General features: G+C 42.1%; 2 protein-coding genes across 7 annotated transcripts in view; one reads left to right on the plus strand and one right to left on the minus strand.

Annotated features, from left to right (window-relative positions):
- ZFYVE1 (zinc finger FYVE-type containing 1) lies at window positions 1–23655 on the plus strand. Of its 5 annotated transcripts, none has more exons than XM_015864598.2 (12): window positions 1–113; window positions 538–1398; window positions 11688–12192; window positions 14136–14350; window positions 16343–16449; window positions 17395–17503; window positions 18058–18155; window positions 18270–18387; window positions 18751–18921; window positions 19718–19898; window positions 20395–20508; window positions 21527–23655. In XM_015864598.2, exons 2-12 carry the CDS (start codon window positions 904–906, stop codon window positions 21757–21759), a joined length of 2346 nt encoding a protein of 781 aa, XP_015720084.1. In that variant the 5' UTR covers window positions 1–113; window positions 538–903; the 3' UTR covers window positions 21760–23655. The 5 variants fall into 5 exon arrangements, with proteins under 5 accessions (XP_015720084.1, XP_015720087.1, XP_015720085.1 ...); XM_015864599.2 differs by lacking the exon at window positions 1–113 and adding an exon at window positions 343–452; XM_015864601.2 differs by lacking the exon at window positions 19718–19898.
- The window catches only part of DCAF4 (DDB1 and CUL4 associated factor 4), a 36671-nt gene continuing 17578 nt past the window's right edge, over window positions 5927–25019 (minus strand). The window contains exons 14-15 of one of the 2 annotated variants that reach the window (XM_032444925.1): window positions 7620–7769; window positions 5927–7356 (exon numbers count right to left, since the gene is read on the minus strand). In XM_032444925.1, coding sequence (XP_032300816.1) covers window positions 7639–7769 — 131 coding nt within the window. In that variant the 3' untranslated portion in view covers window positions 5927–7356; window positions 7620–7638. Of the gene's footprint in view, window positions 7770–25019 lie in introns of both variants that reach the window. The other variant, XM_015864625.2, reaches the window with a different exon arrangement.

Here is a 25019-nt window from a genome sequence, read left to right on the forward strand (position 1 = left end):
GGGAAGGAGGGCGGCCGCGGAGCTGTAAACAATAGCCCGGCTCGCGACGCCCCGGCCGCGGTCGCCTTTGTTCGGCGCCGCAGCTCCCGGCAGCGCTCCGACCGCGGCCCGAGGTAGGTGCTGGGCGCACCGCCGTTACGCAACGGGGCCGCCGGCTTCGCACCGCCCGGCCGGCGCCGCCCCGGAGCCGCGGGGAGAGAAAGAGGCCAGGCCACGGAGCGCACAGACAAAGGCGACGGGCGCGTCTCCGGGGCCGGGAGACAGCGGGGGAACGGGCCGCAGGGAGGGAGAAGCCTCCTGGAATCATGAGAGCGGGGCTGGGAGTCACCGAACAGCCGGGGCTGGCACAGCGCGTCGGGAAATTCCCGGCGAATAAATAAATACCCTGAACTCTGAAGGAGGAGCTTAGCTCGGGGTGAAAGCAAAGAATTTTCTAGTACTGACACAACACCGTGTGTACATACATACGTATTTACGTATTTCTAATGCCTTTCTTTCTTTTGCGTTACTAATGTCTCTGTTTGCTCTTTGCTTTAGGGAGATCCTTGCCTTCCACCTGCCCAGGGGCACCTGGCTGGTTTTGTCCTATCACTGCAAGCACATGATGGAGTGAAAGAACAGGTGCCAGCGTTTGGGTATAACAACAAATGAAACCAACTGCGTGCTTTCAGACTAAGTGGGAGAAGATGAACTTCACCTGTGCCTAAGAGGGCTCCCAGGGTGGCGAGCTGATGTATGAATCTTAAAGAAACATCTCTCTGTTACTTAGAATTAAGTACAGACAGAATTCCTGTTGTGTTTCTTTCACCTGAGAAAAATACTGAATTTGCAACTGACTTTTCACAGTATTGTTATTTAAAGCACAACCAGGAGGGAGAATTGCTGCTGTAAAGAAATCTGAAGATGAGTGCCCACACACAGACTGCAGAGAAGGGCCAGAACACAGCTCTCCTCTGCCAGGAGAGCTACGTTTGCAGTGGGACAGATGAGGCCGTCTTTGAGTGTGACGAGTGCAGGAGCCTGCAGTGCCAGCGCTGCGAAGAGGAGCTGCACCAGCCAGAAAGGCTGCGGAACCATGAACGGACCCGCATAAGGCCTGGCCATGTTCCTTACTGTGACTCCTGCAAAGGTGCCAATGGGAACATCATGCACGCCAGTATGACGGGATCGAGACAGATAGCAGCGGTGAGGTGCCAGGTGTGCAAAATCAACCTCTGCGTAGAGTGTCAGAAGAGAACACATGCTGGGGGGAACAGGAGGAAGCACCCTGTCACTGTGTACCATGCTGGCAAAGCCCAGGAGCAGGAAGAGGAGGAGATGGATGAGGAGACCAGGAGAAGGAAGATGGCTGAGAAAGTTGTGAGTTTCCTCTTGGTGGATGAAACTGAGGAGATTCAGGTAAGAGCTACTGTAGCTGTTTGACAAATGAGATCCTTTGGTTTGTATTTTTGTCTGATGCATTAGGGAGATGAGGGATTAATGCTTGAAGTGCTACTGGCAGCAACAGTAACAAACTGAGAATGGCTGGTTCCTGGCACTGGATGAGTGTCTTGGGCCAAAGAGACCCAGTGCTGAAGACAAACCTTGCTCACTGGCTTCTTGAAAGGCAAGTTCATGAAGACCTCTTGGTAAATGATACTGGTGAGAGAATTGACTGTATTGGGCCACACGCAACTAAGATAAGAACTCTACGTGCGAGGTGTTTATTATTCCTGAACCAAACTGAATGGAGAGGATTACAGTAGGTACCCTGCAAATGGGAGCGCTGGCAGCAGATATAACATATGACAAGGAGCATTTGCAAATTTGTGTTAAACCTCACTCAGGCAACACTGGAATAAAATGTGTACTCTCCTGATGGCTGAACCTGTGCCCTAATTTAACACATTCATGCTGCCAGTCTTAAAAATGTGGTATACTAAGGCTTAAGGGAGAAAAGAATGATGGTGACTGTGAACTGGATGATTGAGTTTCAGGTGTAGAAGCAATCTTAAGTGTGTGCTTCCTCTAAGCGCTCATACATTTTCATATAATGTGTGGCAGGTGCAATTATCTCTTCAAGGTGCAGGTTTTTCACTGCTCTTCATCTAGCTTCTAGAGCAAGGTTTGAAATGCCTTAGAACAGGGCTGTCCTAGAAGTCTCCTCACAAGCTGTGGTTGCTTCTGGTTGTACTGTTTTAAGTTATTTTTATACCCATGAATCTGTAAGCCTTACTGGGGCAGACTTTTGGCTGCCTCTTGCAAGCAAGTGCTTTACTATTTAAATGTCATGTGCAATAAAGCCAACTTCCTTATTGGAACTGTAGTGGTTCTTTATAAGGTGTTAACAAGTTGATGAGAACAGGGTTGAAAAAGCTCTCTGAAAATGATCTTGTTTCTTATTGAGGTCTTGAGTCAATTCTTCCATCTTGAGTGATGTTCTCTTTCTCACAGCTCACTGCTTATGTGACAGCTCACAGCCAAGTCTCCACGCAGTTTGTAAGTTTTCAACTAAAATATTTTCTATCAGCTGGAACTTCGAGTTCTTGCTGTTATGGTGATGTTTCTGCTGGTGAGCATGAGAACCTTTATTCAGAGATAGCTGTCAGATGATTAACTCTGAGGACATGTTCTGTAGCTTCTTTTTGTTCTTAGTAATACTGAGCAGGCAATGTAGGTATAGGTAAGTCATGTTCAGTCTTTGTGTGTGTGTTTGCCATTAGTAGGATGGTTCCTGAGCACTTTAGAGGAAGTATTTTGTTCTCTAAACAACTCTTGCAAAAAACAAAAACAAACAAACAAATGAAAACAACAAAAAAACAAAGCCACAATAACCTGAAATGTGGAAATTCAGAATTTGAGGGTATGCAGCTTTACAAGCTTGGGCAAACAGGAGAAGGCTTTATCACAATTATGGAATCCAACTATCTTCAACTGTCCTCTGACCTTTGGAACTTGAAGTTTGTTAGGAAATTGGAGAGGAAATTGCTTATTTGCTGTTCATGGCGCATTTGGCCATGTAAATGTTCATGGCTAGTCCTACCACATTAGGCAGAACAGGTTCTGCTGCTGACTAAGTGCAACAGATTAAGATACTTGCTGGTGTACCCTACTTGGAGGTAGTACAATGATGTGGAAACTGGGGGCTAAGAGATTTCTTAATTTCCTTGTGAAACTTGGAGCTCTTCAGCTCAAGGAGTTGTGTCCTATCTGGTAGTCCCTCTCTGCTTCTAGGAGCTGGTGGTTCTGAAACTTGAGATTGAACTTGAAACACTGTTTACAGTGTGTCAGCAACAACAGTTTCAATTCCAGAAGCAGTGTAACTCATCCATAAGACGTTTGGCTGAGAGGCAGAGATTCTTAGCTTGGTCCCAGCACAGCAGTGATTCAGCTGTCATCATTATGAAGTCTGCATAATTGTCTTAGTGCCATGTTGCATAGATGTGCTAACTTGTTCAGGGCTAGCTTTGAGCTTTTTGCACTTTGCAGACATAACTGTAAGCTCAAAAAGCCGAGGAGTTTTTGGGCTTGTTTCGAATCCACTTCAGGATGGGAAAGGTCCCATTTTAAACCATTGTTTGTGCAGCAGTAGTTTGGAGAGAATTGACTAGCCTAAGCTCATCACTGTGAAGTGCAGGCTGCTTTGTGATGTTTGTATCACAGCGCTGTATCTGAGTGCCTCAAAAAGAGATGTATTATCTCATGTTAAGGAAGTGCTTCTGAAGGTTAAATACAAGCTCATTCTGCAAGTCTATGGAAGAACCAGAGAGAGGCTGTTCCTCCTGGAGTTCAGCTGCTGCTGTCTTACACAGCACACAGCACTATGTCTTGTGACTGAGTCCCCAGCCATCTTGGCTTATACTACAGATATTTCCTTTCCTTTTTCTAGAACTGGAAAAAAACCAAACTAACACTCTTGTCCATATTTTTCAAACTGGCATTTTTTTGCAGCTTGGACCCCATTCTTGGTCTTTTTCCTTGGGCTGTATTATAGTTTGGTGGTTTCTTTTTGCACAGTATTAAATTTCTGGCCTTGTCACGTATCTGAAGTTGACACTTGAGTCAATTTGTTCTTGATAACTGCAGCATCTGTTTGTTAATTGTTTTGGACATATTCTACCTTCCATGTTTATTTCTACTCAGAGTGATACTGTGCAGACTGTTTCCTCCATCAATTGCTTTGATCTTGTCACTGCTCTCATTACATCTGCATCTTATTCTTTTTTGCTATGCTAGAACAAACACCAAATCTGTGCCAACTTTTCTTATAAGTGTAAATCTCCCAAATGAGTCTTCTGTTCTGGTAAGGTGTCAGCTTTCATTTCTTGCCTCAAACTTGCTGAATTTTCAAACAAGCTCCATTTTACGATCACCAGGGCAGCCCCTTGCACGTGGGAGGCACTTCTCTAAAGAACTTAGAGAATCATTTAACTGGTCGCATTTTAAAATGTTATTTACTTTTATTGGTAAGGAACAACACAACAAAATGCAACAATGAATTCATGGCTGAGGCTGAAGTCTTCAGTTTGAGCCATGATACTTTCTCAGTGCCTCTCAAGCTTTTACACTGGTCTTTGTTTCTTTCTTGTACTTAATGTGTATGTAGTTTTTGGAATAGCAGCTATTTCTGCTTAATCTTTATACAGTGTATTTGCAATAGGGTGGAGAGTTATGTGCTGGTTGTACAGTGAGTTCATTGCAGCTACTTCTGAGGCAAGGGAGAAGAAATGCTTAACAAGGCATAACAACAACTTGATAGCTTTATCTTGGGGAACAGACGTCAAGAGCTACCACAGGATCAGAACTTCGTTGTAGTGCCATTGGTGGCTTCTGCTATGACACTGTGTCCGAAGCTATAACTGAGGATGTGTAATTTATGCAAATGGCAAAATGTCTTTCATCAACTACAGCAGACAGGGAAAATGCTTGTTACCAGTCTACCTTGGAGTTACTGATATTTGACTAGAAACTCTCTCTACTACAAGGAATATCCATCCTCTCAGTTTCAAAGAAAATAAAATGAATTGTCTTTGTAACCTGTCTTATCAAGGAGGCAGGAAGAAAAAAGTCTTTTTTTTTCACCTGAAGCTTGCCACTAAAGCAAAAAGAACATCCCCAGTAATATAATGCTATATGGGAGAAAGGACCACACATTTATTTCTGGATCTGCATTGTGATATGCACTCTGATCTGTGTTTCTTCAGTTAGCAGGGTTTTCTCTTTTCTTCCCCCTCCTCCCTCCCTCCATAAACAGCTGCATTTCTTAGATGCAGCCTCGTTTCTGAGTTCTTTTTATTCTGGCTAGTAGGGTTAGACACTTAAAGGATTAAGCTCTTTCCATCAGCAAATACTGAGCAGGATCTATCTAACGCTCTGCAGACAGTTTACATGACAAAATGAGCCACAGCCTTTATTTAAATACTGAGTATTTTGTACTATAACCAGTGTAACAGTCCATACTCCTCCTCTGTGTCACCTCTTGTTAGAAAGTTGTATGTACTGAATGATAACACAGGGGTGTTACCTGCTTTGCTGTTGTTGCACCTGCTGCAAACCTGATGAAAGCACTATTGTATTTTTCTCCTTATTACCTCCTTACTTGAGCCTGGCCAAACCGTAGAGATGAGATAATGGAGAGTCACTAGGAACTACGCTTTCTAATGAAGTGTTTTTTGTGTGTCAGTACAAGCTGGTTTATGTCAGAATCTAAGTTTTGCTGCTTGTCTTTGTAGTAAAAACAAACAAAAACAACCCCAAACCCCACTTGTCTAACACATACTCTTAATTTCTATGACAGTCTTGCAGTTTTGCTCAACTTGTTGGGAGAATGTTGGTTTTGTTTTTGTTTTTTACTGTCTCCTGTGAGTTTCTTGGGATTTTAGTCCATGTCCCATAGCCTGAAGAGTCACAGCTGGTGTATTTACCATAAATACAAAAGAAGAAGAAGAAATGTTGAAGGATTTATATTTTTTAGGTCAATGTGATCTGTTGGATCAGAACTTGTAATTTCTGTTCCTGATCCTGTTGTACTATTGATGAATTCCTCCTGTTTGCACTTCAGGGAGCTTTTCTTGCACAAGTGCTTTGGGGATTTTTCCCATCCTGCTGTGTTACCAGTTTTGCAGTTCCATCTTCTACAGTTCAGTGCATTAGTTTTCTGTGCCCAAAACGAAGTAGTAGGATGAACTACTTTGCGACAGGAGATTGGGAACGCTCTTTCTTCCCCAGACATACACCAGTATTTTGAAGAGTGTTTTTAGAAGGAAGGAGAAGAGTCATTCATTCAACAAATGCACACCTCCTTTAAGATAAGGGATCTGGTAGTGTATTCTCCTCCAGCCCCTCTACAACTTCAATTTTCTGTGCCATCTTGCTTTGTACAAGCCACTGGTTCACAAGTATTAGTATAGTAATGTACCTTTTCTTTTGGGTTATTATTACCCTGCTTTGGGATCAAATAAAGGCAGGTGTTCACATTCCCACGACTTGTCCATCAAAACACCCTGCACTTGGGAAAATAACTAAAGTAACTACTCTGAAAAGTGAAATTGTAATATAAGTTTCTGAATGCCCCTTGTAACAGAGACAGTGGTATCACAGTGCCCATACAGGTAATTATGCTTCGCATTTAGCAAAGCTAATTGCTATGCCTGGAACTCACTGACTTGCTGTCTTCTGGGCATATCTTTTGAACTGGATGTGCCTCTGCTGCTACAGCTATGACGTGAGGATGGTAACTGTGTGACCAAACGAACATCTGGACAGAACTGAAAGAGTACTTAGTGAACAGGATAATGATCTCTACTGCTTTGTTTACAGTTCTCTGTAAGAGTTTAATGACACTCTTGAAATAACATTATTACTGCAGCAGTTGCATTTACCACAAAGTCTGTTAATTTTGAGATCTCCTAAAAGGAAGAGTGGGGAAAATGTAGGTTTTTCAGATGGCAAATAGATAACAGGCTTTTGTGTAGTCATCTGCTTTCAGATGTTTTTTGACTCATTTGTCATCTACAAGGGTAGAATATCTGCTAAAAACAATATTTCAGTCAATATTGCTTCTTAGGTTATAGAGGGTCCCAATAAAATTAAATTACCTCCCATCCACTCATAGTAGTTGTTTTTATTTTATTCCTTCCCCACCCCCCAAATGTATCCTGTCTTAAAGTCCTTGAAACAGCCTGTCTCCTCAGTTAGGTTTGATAGGCAAGTTTTAACTATTTCCTGAAAGTGACAGTGATAAGAGTCCTGTAACTGATAGACAAGGGCTTCACCAAGGAAAACCTCTGCCCTTTGCGTGGATCTGTAGGTCACACTGAGGCTTGTTCTGTTTGTCTCAAGACAAACCCGTGCATGTCACTGAATCTAGTTCCAGAGCTGTGGAAAAGAACAGGATAGTTTTTGTCTGAAAAGGATTTTCATTTTGGTAACAGTGTTTTCATGGATGAGTACAGAGCCTAACAGAACAAATCTCAGCAGGACCCATGGCTGGTACTGGAGTCAAGACAAAATCAGTGCGTACAAAAAAATTCTGCTTAGAATTCAGTTTTAAGTGCTTTTTTACGTTGAAGCCAGACCTGTACCCCGTGTAGAGAATGAGATCCAAAACTGTATGCAGCTGAGGAGTGTTGGAATCTCACCTTAAATCCTTAGGGTTTGTCAATCCCCTTCTTTGATTTTCCTTCTTTGCATCCAGTATTGGGTCACGTGGAGTTTGGTCCTGAGGCTATGTAGGTCTGTGATCTTGAAAACGCTGGTTCCCGCTGTTCTCATGACAATCAAGGGGATTACTGAAAATAATGATGATAACTGTATTTACAAAGAGTCTCCTGGGTGATATAATATTGCATTATAATTAATCTGTAATAAATATAAATAACAATTTATTCCCAATTGCAGTATTTTAACTACTGATGAGACATGCAATTTAAGACCTTTCCTCAGGAAGTTTTAGAGTCTTTCTACTCTGCTTTTTGTTTTCAGTAAACTCTTAGGAAATATGTGTGTTTTAGAGGCATATTTCTCTATCTAATATGCTTATGCAGTTGAATTACAGATTTTAAGTTAAATGTGGAAGGTTTGATGGCATAAATGACATTTCCATAGAAAGACATGAGGAAGAAAAGGTGTAGGATAAAGCCAGGGCAGGAAACTAGAGTTCCTTGGGCTTAAAGGTCAGTCTTAATTCTTCCTGAGTACCTGCGGCCAAGTTCCTCTTTCTTGTTTGGAAGCCCTCTAGCTACTGAGTGGGAGTAATGGCTTCCTGAGGTCCCTTCCAGCTTGCATTAGTCTATAGTATTCCAGCTTTTGAATTAAGATAGTCTAAGATTCCTCTCATCCATCTGTGGATGTTACGGATTTCATAATTGAGAGCTTTTCTTCTTCACAGGGAGCCACCCAGTGTTTTTTCTCACTTGGTAGCATGAAACATTTGGGAATATCAACTAAGGTTTCTTCTGGAACCAAAGTGGGTTGTTTCCAGCAGCTTTTCTTATTAAGTCTGTTTGTAAGGTCCTCTGAAGATATATGGATTTTGGAGGCAGTGCTATGATGTGTTGCCAGTTATCCCTCTCAGACTTGCCTCATAGGCTATAGCTAGACGAAGATGTTTGTTTGACAGATTTCTCTTGTTTTCTTTACATCTGAAATTCTGGTGTAGTGACCCGACAGTAAGACCTCGAGCTCTAGACATGCACTTAAATTTTGTTTGTCAACTACTGTGTCATCGTGGCACAACTGTAGTTCTGTGCATCACTTCCATGAATATCAGCCAACATTCATAAGTGGTTTTAAGTGGAGAAAACTGGTTAAAAATGTCAGATTCACTTAATGTGTTTTGCCCAGAGGCAGAGCTAAAGTTCTGTGAGTACAGGTCATTGGAAACTCCAATGTACTTAATGTGTTTTGTTCCTAAGCTTTAATTTGTTATTGTTTGAACAGTGTTGTTTCCAAGAAATCTTGGTCAGGAATCTTATCTGTTCTTGTTTCTAGACTTTTCTTAAACAATTCTAATTTTATTATGTCTTGGAACTAGGAAACACGTTTTGTTAGGTATAATGCATTTCAGAGTATGAGTGACAAGGGGGGTTGAGATCTCTATGCATTCCACCGCAGTGCAGAGTGAGGTTTTTGCATCCTCTTTAGGACTCTAAAGCTTTCATTTTTTTCCTCCTGAAAGCCTTCACTTTCAATTTGACTCAGCTTTGGAGTAACTGGCCGAATGACAGTTGTGAAAGAAATGTGGTCCAAGCTGGAAAATAAGGCTGACCAAGGTTCTAACCTGTGGTGATATCAAACCTTTTCTTCCTAGAAGATAATCTTTTTTTTGAGATCCATAACAGAAGTGTAAATGAATGTCTGACACTGGAAATGACAGAATGACCTTTAGGGAAATAGAAGAGGAACTGGAGGGAGATGACTCATCTTAGGTGTACAAAGTTTTCATTCTTGCTTGTCATTGCTATGGAATTTAAGGAAGCTCTCATATTTATGCACTGCTGTTTATGTCAGATGTGGAGCTCTTGGGCAGCAGGGGAGTGTACGTAGCAATGGAAGTGTTAGTCCTTTGCACATGCAGCAGAAGGAGGTATCAAAAAAAGTTCTTTAGAGATGGGGGTGGGGGTGGGAAATGAAGAAATAGGTCTGGAGCCCCACGTGCTTCAACACACATATTGCATCCATCCTGTCTTTAACGGTCTTAAAGAAACTGTGCAGAGGTTGCAAAGGGCTTTGACAACCCATATAGGGTAGGCTTACTGGTTTTGCATCAGATGTGAGCATCCAGATGCAACCACTTCTCAGGAAGGTCTTAGAGCTGATAAAGTATATGGGAAAGCACCCTTTTCTTGTCTAAGTTCTTTCTCAGCTGTTACTAAGACCCATGAGAGTATAGGATGAGCTGTGTATTCTTCTTCAGTGTATTCGTGTGCTCCTAGGTGATGTCTGAATTGTTTCTAGTTCTGTCCTGAGATGAAGTCAGCTGATTGTTGATCTGGAATCAACTCTTCCTCTGGCTCAGCAATCCAACTCTTCTTCCTGCATTAAGTTGCCCTGGCAGGGGCCATTGTTAAAGCAGACTGGACAGAGGGTATTGTACAGATTTACATTAGCTTGGCCTGGGACAATCTTAGATATAGTGGAGTTTGTGTGAGATAGCTCACATTTCTCACTGATGGGAATGCTTTACGGATTACCCTTATCCCTGTGGCCCCAATGGTCCTTTTTCACTCTCCCTATCTGGTACCAGCATAATAACCAATGCTGACTAGACAACTTTAGGTGTTGCCCTGCCTATGTTTAAACTGATTGGAGAAGACTGATGCTTCCTTAAGCTGTTCAGAGAGTGAATTACCAGATCGATTAGGTCTGATCAGACACTGGCAAAAAGCCTGCCACCCTTATGGTGAGAAGTTTGGGAGGCAGGAGATCCAGATTATGTTGCTTTTCATCATATTCCTCTTTGCTTATGTACATCGGTCATTTTTATATAGTCAAATATATAGTGATTGCTTTTTGGAGCTATCCCATGAATCAAGAACTTGCTTTTATCCACAGAGGCATCTCCAGAGGTACTGATTGAAACTGAATCTGTCATCTCAGCTACCATAATGATAATGAACCGATAATCACAGCTACAAAAAAGCAGAACCTCTCTTATGAGTATAAATTTTGAGTGTCTCGATGGTTTCCCACGGATACAAGAAAAGATTCTTTCTAATGAAAGCATTTTCAGCTCTTTATTTGCTTGTCTTCTGCACACTGTGAGGCTGCCTTGAATGCTTTGAGCCAGTGAGTAGCTGCTGTGGCCCCATGGTCTGCTGTTTGTTTGTTTGTTTTTTCTGAACACAGTTCCCAACCACAGTCTGGTGCACTGACTAGTTTGTGGTTTTCTTTCAAAGTCTGGACTTAATGGAGTTGACCAGAGGCTGGATGAGCTTAAAACTCATCTAATGATCCAAGGATAACCTTACAGGAAGAAACTATTCATTACCTCATGGCCTATGGGGCTCTAGTATCATGAGACTTGCTAGGACTACTTGCTCAGGAGGTGGACAAGTAGCCAAGGAGCCTCCAACCACCAAGTCAGTCTGAAAGGCACAGAAGCCCTGTGTCTTCTGGCTGCCTTGGGTTCCTTGAGATGAGGATCATGATGGTGGAGGCAGTTGTCTGACAGCCTGCTGCTGTGGGATGGTTAAAGCATGGCTGAACAAAGGAAAGAGCTTTTTTTCCTTGAACAGGTGCTCAGACTCTGAATGGTGCTAGTTAAGGTGGCAAAAGCATTTACCTGCTTTGCACTTCAGTTCAGAGGCTTGCCAGGAGACCAGTGCTAGTGGAAGTGTCTGTTATGCTCCAGGTAAATGTTGTGGCAGGCTTGGCAGTAGGTTTTTGCTCTTATGTCTGAAAAGAGACCACCACAGTGAACTAGGTGACATTATAGTAGAGGCACGTAATTACAGCAAGACATCACCTTCAAAACAGCAACTTGATGAAATGACCTACATCCCATTGACTTGTATGTGTTACAAAGCTGCTTTCTAGTATTTTGCTTTTGAATTCTCAGTGCTTCAGAAACTTGAGACAGTCTGAACACCAAGTAATCACTCATTAATCTTAGGAATCCTGGAACTGGCTATGCTGTCTGAGTTGTCTGCTCCAATTGCATAGCTATAACATTTCTTTTTTGTTGATATTGTTGTTTTCTTTTGAAGGTAAGGAATGAGGAAGACTTTATTAAGAAACTGGACTGTAGTCCTGACCAGCATCTAAAGGTAGTGTCCATCTTTGGGAACACAGGGGATGGCAAGTCTCACACCCTTAACCACGCTTTCTTCTATGGCCGGGAAGTCTTCAAGACATCTCCAGCCCAAGAGTCCTGCACAGTTGGAGTCTGGGCAGCCTATGACCCTGTCCGCAAAGTGGTGGTAATTGATACAGAGGGCCTCCTGGGGGCCACCGTGAACCTCAGCCAGAGAACACGGCTGCTGTTGAAGGTCCTGGCCATCTCTGACCTTGTCATCTACCGTACTCGTGCTGACAGGCTCCACAATGATCTCTTCAAATTCCTTGGTGATGCCTCAGAGGCTTATTTAAAACATTTTACCAAGGAGCTAAAAGCTACCACAGCCCGGTGTGGCCTAGATGTTCCTCTGTCAACTTTGGGTCCAGGTGTCATCATCTTCCATGAGACTGTGTACACCAAGCTACTGGGCTCTGGTAAGTAGGCAGTAAAAAGTGACTAACTGATGTGCTAGATGCTATCAATAGATTACCAGGTTGCATTGAATATTCTGTGCTCTTTACTACCACGTAGAAGATGTGGTTTGAGTTTTGCTCTCGGTAGTTCTAGTCTGTAAGCCAGGCTGTGGCAACAGCAGAGTGTTCCATGATGGTGGACTATCCTAGATCAGCTGGAATAATCCTCTTAGCCAGCTGGGCGTTGGCACTGAATGGTCATGATGGGAGTTCTGCCAGCCTTGGGAGGGGTCAGTCATAATGCATGATCCTGAGTGTGGGTAATATGTCAGGCAAAGGTGAAAACTGACACGCTGGGATTTTGGCGGGGATATAGAGGATCCTGTTGCAAAAAAAAAAAAAAAAAAAAAAAAAAGGGGGGGGGGGGGGGGAAGGCAATACAAAAAGCCAGAATATATGTAGATACTAGGAAGAGAAACAATATGAAAACTGATGAGTATCAGTACTCACAGTACCTTCAACCTATGCTTTCAAGTTCCATAAGCCAGAGTGATTTTGAGGCTAGTATGAGGTTGGGACTGAGATTGTGGTAGTGTGAAGTTGATGGTTTGACACCATTTTCTGTGTGTATATTTGGTATGGACAAAGCAGCAGGCCAGGCACATTATTATTATTCCTATCACTTTCAATGTTCTTTACTAGTGCTTTTAACTTGTGTTTTACTGGGTTTTGCATCTTTCAATTGTTTGTTTTATTTGCATGTCCGAGTGTAATACCTCAAATGTGTCAAGGCAGATTTTTGGTTTTGGCCATGCAGGGGGATACCAGCTTCTTCTCCTGGGCCCACTTCTTCCCTGTTTCAAAAGATACGATGAAACCTTTCTTCATTCCTTCTGTCCATTCCTGATTCTTTGAGCAAAGGCCTTTATGAACTGGCTTGCAGTAAGACTCAGTTCTGCCACCTGTGAACATCTGGGAGTCTTCTGTCGTGTAATACCACAGTAGCTCCCTGCTGGCCCACACTCTCATTTTGGCCTTTCTAACTGATGAGATCTTGAGCTATTAGAACTTGAAATTTCATATACTGATTATCTGAGAGCCTTTTTAATCATCTTTAACTCACCTGCCATGGCAGTTCCTTTTGTTATGTAGCAATTTACTTATTAGCAATGGAGAATTTCATATAGTTGTTGAAATTTGCCATTTCATCAGGTCATATTCAGTGACTCACAATGATCATTGCTCCTGTGTGAAAAGTCAGGAGTGGAAAAAAAAAGAAATGTTTTCATGATCACTCTGATTATGGTAGGAATAGGAAAGAAAACTTGTAATATGTGAATTTGCAACAAGCTGCAACCATCCACCTTGACAGATAGTTGTGAGATGAGAGTGTTTATGGTTTCAGGATGGGGAAGAAGAGACCTGTGATCTTCTGAAATGTACAGCAGGTGCTTGACAGCAGGCAGAAGATGGTGGTCAGCTCTATGAGGTCTGAACTGCTGTGGCAGGTTATAAAGCGCTTCACCTTATACCAAGGTGGAGACTCAGTCTTCCTTGCTCATATTAGGTTCATGTCCTCCACTTATCAGGTGCTGGGCTTGCTATACTAAGTTACGGTCTGGTGAGAAGAGCTAGCAAGTGTGCTGACATGGACTTGTGTTATATCAAGTTGATTCTGTGTTTCCAAATCTAGATGTTCCAGTTTTACCAGTGGATTTACAGTCTCTGTGAAACCTCGTCTTAGAATCTAAAACTGCATATCAGAAAAGAGTCTGCTTTTGGAAACAGTTCTTGTTTTTCTTTCTCTACTTGTAAAATGTAATGATAGCTACACTGCAGATGCATTAGAAAAATTAATTAGGAGAGCTAGTGCAGTGTTGCATATGAAAACACTGTGCAATTTAAATGTTATGTGTATTTTAACCATCAGTTGTTTATATGCTTCCTGATGCTTTTAAATACAGATCATCCTTCTGAAGTTCCTGAGAAGCTCATTCAAGATCGGTTTCGGAAGCTAAGCTGTTTTCCTGAGGCTTTCAGCTCAATCCATTACAAGGGAACAAGGACATACAATCCTCCAACAGATTTCTCTGGACTTAGACGAGCTGTGGAGCAGCAGCTGGAGAACAATACAACTCGGTCACCTAGACAGCCTGGTGTTATCTACAAAGCATTAAAGGTAAGTCCGCTGGTTTGGAGATCAGTTCATCACGATCTTTATCCCTGTCACTGTTGCTGGTAATTGTTAGTTGCAGCTAATAAAGCTAGAGTAAGTGAACTAGTGTCAAAGAATGGCAGATATCTGGAAATAAAGTAAGTTTTTGAAAGTAATGATTTTGTGTAACAACCAAATTGGTTAGGTAACTTTTACTTTAATAGAGCAAACAATAACAATGAAAACAGCCAACAAAAAACAAGAACCACCCACCACAAGTGAGGCCCTGTGGTGTCAAGAAAAGTCCAAAGCAAAAGCAAAAAAGTGAGCTGGGAAGAAATGGAGAGGAAAAAACAATGGATGTTGTGAGTGGTGAGCACATAATGACAGTGATTTACGAGCAGGAGGCTTAAAAGGAATTATTGGTGAAATTCCTCAACACAAGGGGAGAGAATGCAAATAACTTAGAGGTAGTCAATGGTTTGCAAAACATAACATTGAGCACAGTATAACTCAAGGGCTAGGAGGCAAAAAAGAGGAAGGAGATGTGTTAGAAGCTAGGAAACCATATAGGATTAAGCAAAAGGTTGTATTGTTTCAGAGTGCAGCATCAGATCAGAAGGCTGGTGAAAAGGAATTGGTGGAGTGAGCAGCTGGTGATTTGCTTAGAAATTTCACCTTGCCAGAGTGAAGGAGGGATTTTCAGGTCTTTAAAGTTTGCAGTTTGGCCTACAGATTTCCCCATATTTATTAGCCTAGAAAAGCATCCCTGCTAGCCAAGGATGGGGACACTGGAAGCATACCTGCAGAAGGTGACAGTGTTGGTGGCCTTTTGGCCACTGAAACAGATGATTCCAACTGTGTGGTATTTGAGTTAGCTGAAATGCAGAAGGAAGCATCAGGGTAGCATATACACAATTCCCTGTGCTGGGAGCAGACAGGCTACAGGGGGAAAAGCAGCTGGAAAGGTTAATAAAACTGAAATTTCTAAGAACTAAATGCAATAATCAAGGTAGGAAGTATCAGATACAGCTGCCAGTATACCTCAGTATGTGTTCGTTAGGATGGTTGCTGTGTTCACATCACTACTGAATACAAATTAACATATTTACTTTGCTTCTTGAGGGCATAGGGTTTGCTAGGCGTCTTTGTCCATCTCCTGTAACTTTTGAATGCTTTGGCCAGTATTAGTCAAGCTTGAAGGAGATCTTAACAGTAATTTCCTTGAAGTTTTGTGAAATCAGAAAATAATTGCTTTGTCAGTGCTTACATGTCTACTTGTTTTTGTCATAAGACCCAAAAAACTGAAGATGTTTTATCTGCCAAGGCTAAGGACTGCTGCTCCCAAGAAATGGGACAAATCCCTTTGTCTTTTGTGTAGTTTTACCAGCCTAGGGAAGAACAATTATTCAAACAGCCAGAGGAAAAATCAAGGCAGCAGTTTGAGCTGAAGGACAGAGAACGTTTTCTCATGTTCTGTTTTCTAACACATACACAAATCTTCAAAGTCTCCTTTAAGTTTCTGCAATACTGACCCCTCTTAGTTAGAGGCAACAGACTAAAGCTGAAATGCAGGGCTTCACCTGAACATCAGGAAGCATGTTTTCACTGTGAGGTTGACTGAGCATTGGAACAGTTTGCCAAGAGATTCTGTAGTCTCCAGCATTGAAGATGTTCAAAAGCTGCCTGGATGCAGTCCTGGGCACTCTGTTCTGGATGGCCTTGCCATCCATGTTTAAGAGGATGACCTCTAGAGTTCTCTCCCAACTTCAACCAGTGGGTGTTTTAGAAGCATTCAGCTTATTTTAATACAAGCACAGAATACTCTCTCTTGCTTGGTTTCTGATTTTTGTCTTAGTTTCCAGGTTAGCAAGACAGAATTTGTTAGCTTTGTGCCCTTTCTCTGCCTCTGCTTCCAGAAGAATCACCCATTCTTTTGCTGGGGAAAAATTTTTGTAAAATGTTTGAATTGCTCTCAGTCTGTTCCAGTTTCATCCATTTTTCCCTGCTTCACAGGCTCTGAGTGACCGGTTTAGTGGGGAAATCCCTGATGACCAGATGGCTCATAGCTCTTTCTTTCCAGATGAATATTTCACATGTTCCTCTGTGTGTCTCAGCTGTGGGTAAGTGGATGACAAAGGCACCCTCATTCTTCTAGAAAATAGTGCTGTTCTGGTCACAGGAACTTTGTATTCTTCTGCTGTAGATGTTTTGACAACTATGTCTGATAGTAGATAGTACTTTGAGACAGAATTCTTCTGAGATTAGACACATTAATTAGATGGCTGTTATTGCTGTGTCCCAGCTTCATATGATATGTGGCCTTTGCCTACTCTATTTTTGTGTATCGCTACAGACCTCTTCTGCCCATATCCTTTCCACAGTTGGTTCATGAGTAACTTGACTGAGAACTGCACACAGGGCTTAGAAAGAAAGAAGGTGTCAGGGGATTTCCTTAGACATTCTATGATGATTTCTGTTTTTATTAAATAAACAATATTAAAGCACACATCATTACAGGACTAGCCTATGACTATTTCCAAGAAGAGCCCCAGTTCTGAGTAGAGCTTGGCTTGTAGCCCTGTGGAAAAAGCCTGGAGACTGAGCCAGCAAAAGTTTTGAGCCTGTAAAGTACTATAGCAGTACGATGTTACTATGGCTGAAAAAGAGTTCTCTCTCTAATATACTGTAGTGCTACATTCATACTCTTTTATGTTTGTTAGAGAATTCCTAGCAGATCTTAGGAAAGGCTGCAGTGTTAACACTATTCTGGCCAATTTCCAAGCTTGGTTTGTCCTGCTTAAATTTTCTGTGAAATTTAAATTGGCTACAGCGATCATTTTCTGCACTAAATTGTTGTGTGATGTTGCTTTGTACTGTGAAACAGCTGCTACAGCTCCTTCCAAACAGCCTGCCTTTCAGTGATAGGTATGTGACAGTGCTGCTTTATGTACAGCTGTTGGGGTTAGAACACCTTTACAAATGCAGGACAGTAACATAAACGAACTCTTAGTGACATCTGTCCTGTATCTAACAATATCAGCTTATGGTCGCTCTTGTATTCTCAGGTGTGGCTGTAAAAAGAGCATGAACCACACAAAGGAAGGAGTCCCTCATGAATCCAAAAGTCGATGCAGATACTCTCATCAGTATGACAACAGAGTCTATACTTGCAAGGTGAGTAGAGACAGCAACAGGGTCTGAAGAACTGAACGAGAGGGGTGCCTCAATGAATGAGGAACATCACAGGCGTGGGACTGTTTTCTTGTATTACTTTGAATGGGAGAGTTGCCCTAACTTTGACAAGAAAAATTAATTCCTGCTGAACTTGTATTTTTTGCATAGAGATCATCACCATTACGAGTAACTGTCACCTTGCTAGCTACATTGAGAGCCCAACTGCTCAAAACGTGGGTGATATTAACCTTCTATGCACTGAATGCAGTTATTCTCTTTACTTGCTTACACCCATTGCTTGGTATTAGGTAATTTTTGTATGGAATGTGTGCAGGATAAGGAAGATTTTCAGCCATCATCGTGGTTTTCAGTACAGTAGAGATATCTACCAGTGTAATAACTGATAGTCATTTCTTTCATATGTTTTAATGAGTGGCCTCTTTGTTGCAAAGACCACTGTAAGCCAGTTGCATACTTTTCGTGGCAAAACAGCTGCAATACCTGCTGGCTGGGATTCCTAAGAATGCAGTTTTAATTGATCCTTTGTGTTACAGGCCTGTTATGAACGAGGAATGGAGGTTAGTGTGGTGCCAAAAACCTCTGCTTCCACTGACTCACCTTGGCTGGGCCTTGCCAAATATGCTTGGTCAGGGTGAGTACAGCAGTTAAAATATCTCTGCTGCCTGTTGCTTCTGCTCTGCCTAGTGCCCTGGACTTTCAGTATCTCACTGAGATCACCCATCTTCCTTTAAATCCTTTTTTGCAGATATGTGATTGAGTGCCCTAACTGTGGAGTGGTGTACCGCAGCCGACAGTACTGGTTTGGCAACCAAGATCCTGTAAATACTGTGGTGAGGACAGAAATTGAGCATGTCTGGCCAGGGGTAAGTCTTGTTGCTGGATATTCTGTATCTAGCATGTATGGTGGTTATTCTGTACTCTGGAGAAAGTGGCTCAATGCTCATTAGAGCAGGTCCCTTCAAGCAGGTCTCTTGTCTCTGGGTTTAGAAGAGCCTTTGAAGGAACTTCTCATTTTTTTCAGCTGTCTAAAACTGGCACGTCAACCATTTCATGAGTGCTGTGTATGAATATTACACCACTACAACTGTGTTTCGAAGTGGAGCTGTTGAAATTCTTATCATGCCTGCTCTCCAGTGTAATGGCAGCAGTGGGTTGTGGAGCCATCTGTCTTTGAAAAATCAGGTTTCCCTGACTTTATTCTCAAATCAATGCCTGCTTTATTCCAGACGGATGGCTTTCTGAAAGACAACAACAATGCAGCCCAGCGTTTATTGGATGGGATGAATTTCATGGCACAATCAGTATCTGAACTTAGCCTGGGACCCACAAAAGCTGTGACCTCCTGGTTGACAGACCAGATTGCCCCAGCTTACTGGAGACCTAACTCTCAGATCCTGGTAAATAGCAGCTGCTGCACTTTCATACTGTGGAGGAAAGCTTTGCACAGCTAGATTTTTTTTTCCTTACCTTTTTGCATTTTGTATATTCCAAATACTTCTTGTTTTACTGCACCACGCCCTTGTCCTACTGTTTTGGAAAAACTGAATTGCTTTCAACTTTTCCCATTCTTGACTTAGCCAGAGAAAGAATGAACAGAGATTCTGCCCAGCCCTGCCATATAAACAGTTCTCTCTCTTCTTGTTACCTCGTCTCTCAGCAATATCACCGTTTAAACATCCTAGCTAGCATGAACTTGCTTTTAGAAGCAAAGAATCAATATGTTAAATCTTGCTTTTGTGGTTGATGGTACTGTTTTTGTAAGTGCAGGGATTTAACTCTGGTTTCATACCAGTTGCACAGTTCTGGACCCAATGATTGAACTAGAAAGGGATTCTCTGCGTCTTAAAGGAAATGGTTAACTACCTCAGTGATAAAAGCCTTCTGAATTCTTACAACCTACTGAGACCTAGTACCCACCATTCAGCCATACGTGATGTGGCAGTAATTATTTGTGGTTGTGACTGAAGGGATCATAGCAACCTATTGGCTTATCTGCTGTATATACGCCTATCCAATCCACTTCCTTGAGGTCAAGATATGGGACTGATATCGCACAAGTCTTACATGTAACTGTATTTATCACAATTTCAATCTGAGTAATGCCATCCTGGGATTCTGCTCTTAATTTTTCTGCTATGAGACCCTTATGGAAGATCAAGCTAACGGTTTTTCTTTCTACGTTGTCCTGATCAGAGTTGTAATAAGTGCAACACGCCTTTTAAAGATAATGACACTAAACATCACTGCCGGGCCTGTGGAGAGGGCTTCTGTGATGGCTGTTCTTCCAAGACCCGTCCTGTGCCTGAGCGAGGCTGGGGACCAGCACCAGTGCGCGTGTGTGACAACTGCTATGAAAACAGGGGCATCCAGTTAGGTAATTTTGAGTTGACTGTGACAGAATTATCCCTGGGTAATGGTCTGAAGTCTTTATCTTTGGCTCCTGGATCACAGTTCTCACTGGGTGTGAACAGCGTAGTTCAAGTTGGATTTGGCTTAGAGTTCTTAGCATTGAACCCAAGAGCTTGATGACTTTTGGCAGGAAGAGGACCTTTGCAACAAGTTACCAGATATTTTACTCACTGATTGAGTTACTTTCTAATTGGATCTTTGCTTCCTTTTCCCAGCACCTGTTGATGGTGCAGAGTTGACATCAGAGCTGGTTCAGTAGTCTGTGTTCTGTACTTTTTTTTCTGAAATAAAAGTGAAAACTCTGCAATCAAAGATTGGGGATTTAGGTGATAAAGACTGAGGAGAGATCCCAAGCTCTCTCGGGTTTGCTGCTTTTGGGTTTTTACAATGCAAATGAATTGAAATTTGGCAGAAGTTGTGCTGGAAATAGATGCTGAGCCCTTTATTCTTGTGCCATGCAGATGTGGCTGAGCTGCCTTCAGATGAAGAAGGGGGGACGCTTATTGCCAGGAAGGTGGGGGAAGCTGTGCAGAACACTCTTGGAGCAGTGGTGACAGCCATGGACATTCCCTTAGGTGAGCTCTGCTCTCTTGTGATAAATCTTGTGTCTAATTGATTTTACAAGTTAAAATTTCAGACTAAACTTCAAGATAATGTATGACACACTGGCACCTCCACCACGATACCATTGTTGGTTGAGAGTTCTAGAGCTGATATTTCTCCTTGATTTCTGGCGTGCTGTTTCTGAAGTCTGAACCTTTTCTTTTCTCCCTGTAGTTCCAACCTGTGTGTATGAACTGCAAATAATTCATGCTACCCTGATGCTTCTCTGCAGTGACCTACCAGTCAGTTCCTTAAGGACTGGCCAATTAGGAAGCATTTTATCAGGCTTGGTTTTATTCCAGAGATGCAGAATGCCCTCAAGTGTGTTCATGGAAACTGCTGTCATTTGGTACTTCTGCTGGGGGGTTGAGAATTGAGCTGTGCAAACTTGTAATGATGGAAATGTGATCAGTAATGTACTAAGGTCATCACTAAAGATCACAGTGAGAGTTTGCTGCTCTTTCATGTGCTGGGTAGCAGTTCAGGTATGTCATCAAACATCTTCCACCTGAATCTGCCGTTGTTGGAGTTTCTTCCTACTCACTGCCCATATCATCACTTTGTTACTTTGCCTACAGTGTGAACCACCATCAGCTGTGTGGGCTGTTCGTTGGCTAACTCAATGAAAGGAAGAGTAAATATCTTCCTCAGTTTAGGTAGTAAGTGTGTTTATGAATTTTTGGCTGGATGACTATTTTCTTGGCCACGGTCGAAACTGAAGTTAGGAAAAAGCAACTGTCTCAACTTCTGAAAGAGCTTGAGTAAGGAAAGATGCCAGGACTTAAGGAAAAACAGTCTGTTCCTTTGAGGAGGGGTGGAATTACCCATTTGGGCTGATCTGTCCATCTGTTACACCGAGGTAGTGTCAGTAGGTCTTATTCCCCTTAATGGCAGTGTTCTGACATTTCCACCTTTGGCAGAAGAAGGTATGGAGCTGTTCTTCATATGCCTATTTTCACAGATTTTCTCCCCCTGCCACTTCCTCCGTAGGTCTGGTAAAAGATGCTGCCCGACCTGCATACTGGGTACCAGACCATGAGATCCTGCACTGCCACAACTGCCGGAAGGAATTCAGCATCAAGCTTTCCAAACACCACTGTCGGGCCTGTGGCCAGGGATTCTGTGATGAGTGCTCACATGACCGCAGAGCGGTTCCTTCTCGTGGATGGGATCACCCAGTCCGAGTCTGCTTTAACTGCAATAAAAAGCCTGGCGACCTTTAACCCCAGGCTCATCTCCAGATCTTTGCAATTCCTTATGTTCTCAGGGTTACAAATGAAAATATTTGGTCTCCCTTTCACTTCTTAACCTGTTGCAGCCAGAGTGCATGTTTCCAGTCTCTGGCCTCCTCTCATGTATTATATCCATCTTGGAATGCTGGGAATGAACTTCAGTTCAGCCGTTAGGTTTTAATTTGAGATTAACTGGGGAAGGGAAGGAGCTCCCTCGTAAATGAGCAAACCAAAATCCAGTATATTTTATTTCAATTTAACTATATCTATCTATCTATATATATATGAATAATTTAGCATATTAAGAATGCAGTTGGCTAATGAAGCTTTGAGTATTCCTAGTTCAAATGATGGATGATGGTGTTCCTTGCTATGTTGGATCAGACACGCAACCTTCTGATTCTTCTGGAACGTCATACTGATCATGATGCCATGTGAGGAAGGCTTGGACTCGGTGCTGCCAGGAAATCACAGGCATCTCCAATGCTGATGGTATGAATTACACCTGGTAATTCAGGCAGCCCTGCATCTGGATGTGCCATGCTCCTGGCTGTTCATTAGGAAGTTTGTTTGGACTATGATATGAACAGTGGTCTTGCAGTGCAAGAAGTATCAAGTTGAATGACCCTCTGGTAGAGACCAGTAGAGCTTTCAAAGGTAAAGCAACTCATATAGCACAATGCAAAGCATTCTGAGTTCTCTATTTCTACTTCAGTACCAGATCAAAAGGTAGCAGGGTTTTGCTCTCCCTGGTAATATTCTCATATACTCAGGTTGTGGTTTTTTTTTTCAGGTTTGCCAGCTTGTTGCAATTAAGTTTTGTACAGAGCAGAATAAGAGAACAAGTTGTGTAGGCAATTCTGAGACCAGAGGTTTGGTTTGCTTGGGTTCTGATTTTTCTTTTTTTTCCTCCCCCACTTTTTCAAAAGATCTCTGATTCTGTGGAACTTCTGGGTTCTCAGACATGGTTGTGTAGAAACTGCACAGATCTGACAGCTTTTTTTTTTTTTTGCTAATAATATGAGCTTATGAATCCACTTGAAAAATGGGAACCTTTCTTTTTTGCTCCTAGCAACTGACTCTCACTGGACTTCATCCTTTTATTAAAGGACCGCATTGAATTCACTGATTTTTATTACCAAAACCACCACTTAACCTAATTAATGCTGTCTTGTACTGTGGATTTGTGGTTCCAGTTATAAGAAGTAAGAGACCATTGTGGATTGAACTGCCTAAAATTCTTTGTTGTTGGCTTACATAGTCAAGAATACTTCTACCACAGGAGACTTGTCTCTTCTTGGAGTGGCTGGAGTTTGATGCAGTGTCCTGAAACTGTGGTATTTTTTCCCCAGCTTCTTCTTACTAAATGTGCTCTTCTGTAGATGAGTGCCCATCACCCTGTTTTAGGCCTGTATTATTAAATTAACTGCTATAAAAAGACTTTATCTTCTGAACAAGCATTCTGACTTTTTCCTTGTAAGAAGTAGTTCTCACTTGTCTCTGAAAGACTGTACTGAGTGATTGCCCCTTTGCAACTACATCCAGCCTGCGTGTGGAAGTAGACTTGAAGACTTCCAGGACACCTTCTGTACTGACCAAGTTTGCTGGGGACTATCTCACATTTTAATAAGCAAACTCTGCCATAACCGACAGATGCCCAAGGGAGGGCACGAGTAGGTAGAAATCCTCTCTTCAAAACACGTTCTGCACATCCAGCATAATTCTGTGCTTCAAAGTCGTCTTATTATTTTAACGGGCGAGCAATGTGTTCTTGGTTTGTAGGCTGTGCCCTGTGTGCTATTTATGCATGAGCCTTTACTATCATGTTAATGCACAAAGAAAGCAGCCATGACATTCCTTGTATAAAATTGTTGGCATCTGTTTCAACATCTTGTCTGCTTTTGTTTTTCCATGTCACAAACAGATTTACTGCTGAGTCCAAGAGGAAATCCAAAGGAACATTTTTAGTATATATGCTACCTTAGTGATTTAGCAGTCTGAAGAATACATTTTTGATCAATTATCCTGAAGCTGAATCTTTTATGCCGTTGCTCAATGAATCGAAAATGTTTTTGCTGTGTTTAACCTGCAGCAGGCTGAATTACTGAGAGGATTGTTTGGGTCTTTGTTTCTCAAAATTAGGGGGAAAATATCTGTGAGGTTTAAGTTCTCTGCAGTTTTCTGCAGACAAGAGCTCTTCCTTACTCTGCTTGTATTGGGTGCTGCAAGTAAACAGAGCAAAGAATATGGCTATTAAGTGGATTAACCATTTAAAGGGGATAGATGCATGTTTTAATAGAGCCTAACCCTATGAGGTATTAGTATGTTAGGATTATCAGGATTCTTTAAGCAAAAGGGCTCTAAATGGTGTCTTTGGACAGCAAGCTTCACAGGAAATGTAAAGTCAATACATCTGGGGTGGTGTGGGGACCACTGAAGTATTTAACAGGGAAGCACCATGTGCTTGGACTGGCCTTCTGAAGACAAAAGTTAATGCCAGCAGTAGAAATATTTGACAGTTATATTAATGAACTACTGGGTGAGAAGCTTTGCTTGTGGAGGTATTGGGAGTGCCTAACCAGAGTGAATCTTTGCAAAATGTCTGCACTTGACAGCAGCCTTTTTGGAGCATTGCAAAAGCCCAGATGTTTCATAATGCCATTCCTGTGTTACGAGACAGGTCTGATACTTCAATGTAACTCCTGTGCAAGATGTGAAGAGTGCAAATTAGGCTGAGCAAGATATGCAACTGAGGAATTAATTCTAATGCTGGATGATAAGATCTTGTTTAGTTACAAGGGTGGGGATGGGAAGGGGGGGTGTTATCCAGGAAATTTCCACAAGATCATTGTGCATCTACACCGAAGATGAATTAAGGACTTACCATTGAATTCCCCCCAGAGAGGATGGTAATGTGTCATTTGGATCAAATGGAGTTCACTGCAATGTTTGTATGTCAGTAGCTAAAATGAATAAGCTCTAGTGGGAAGATAATGAATTCAATTGGCCTGGGATGTGGCACGATAAAAAGCATGTTCTGAGTTACTGAATGATTGGACAGTATGATGTAAACCTTTTGCCAGAAAAATGATGTCAGATTGGTTATTGACAGATCAAACATCATCTGCACCTCTTCAGATTAGAAAATGCTCTGAAAAAAAGCCATTGAAATAAGAATCATGCAAATTAAATGATGTGCAAAACACTCCTGAAAGCACGCCCAAATGAAAAACTATGTACTGCAAAACAGG

Source organism: Coturnix japonica, chromosome 5, assembly GCF_001577835.2.
Source record: "Coturnix japonica isolate 7356 chromosome 5, Coturnix japonica 2.1, whole genome shotgun sequence".
NCBI lineage: Eukaryota > Metazoa > Chordata > Aves > Galliformes > Phasianidae > Coturnix > Coturnix japonica.

Coding starts and splice junctions, on each gene's coding strand:
- ZFYVE1 (XM_015864598.2), top strand. CDS start 904: ATGAGTGCCCACACACAGACTGCAGAGAAGGGCCAGAACACAGCTCTC. Junction 16,450..17,394: donor TCTGTGTGTCTCAGCTGTGG/GTAAGTGGATGA, acceptor TTGTATTCTCAG/GTGTGGCTGTAAAAAGAGCA. Junction 19,899..20,394: donor AAACAGGGGCATCCAGTTAG/GTAATTTTGAGT, acceptor TGTGCCATGCAG/ATGTGGCTGAGCTGCCTTCA.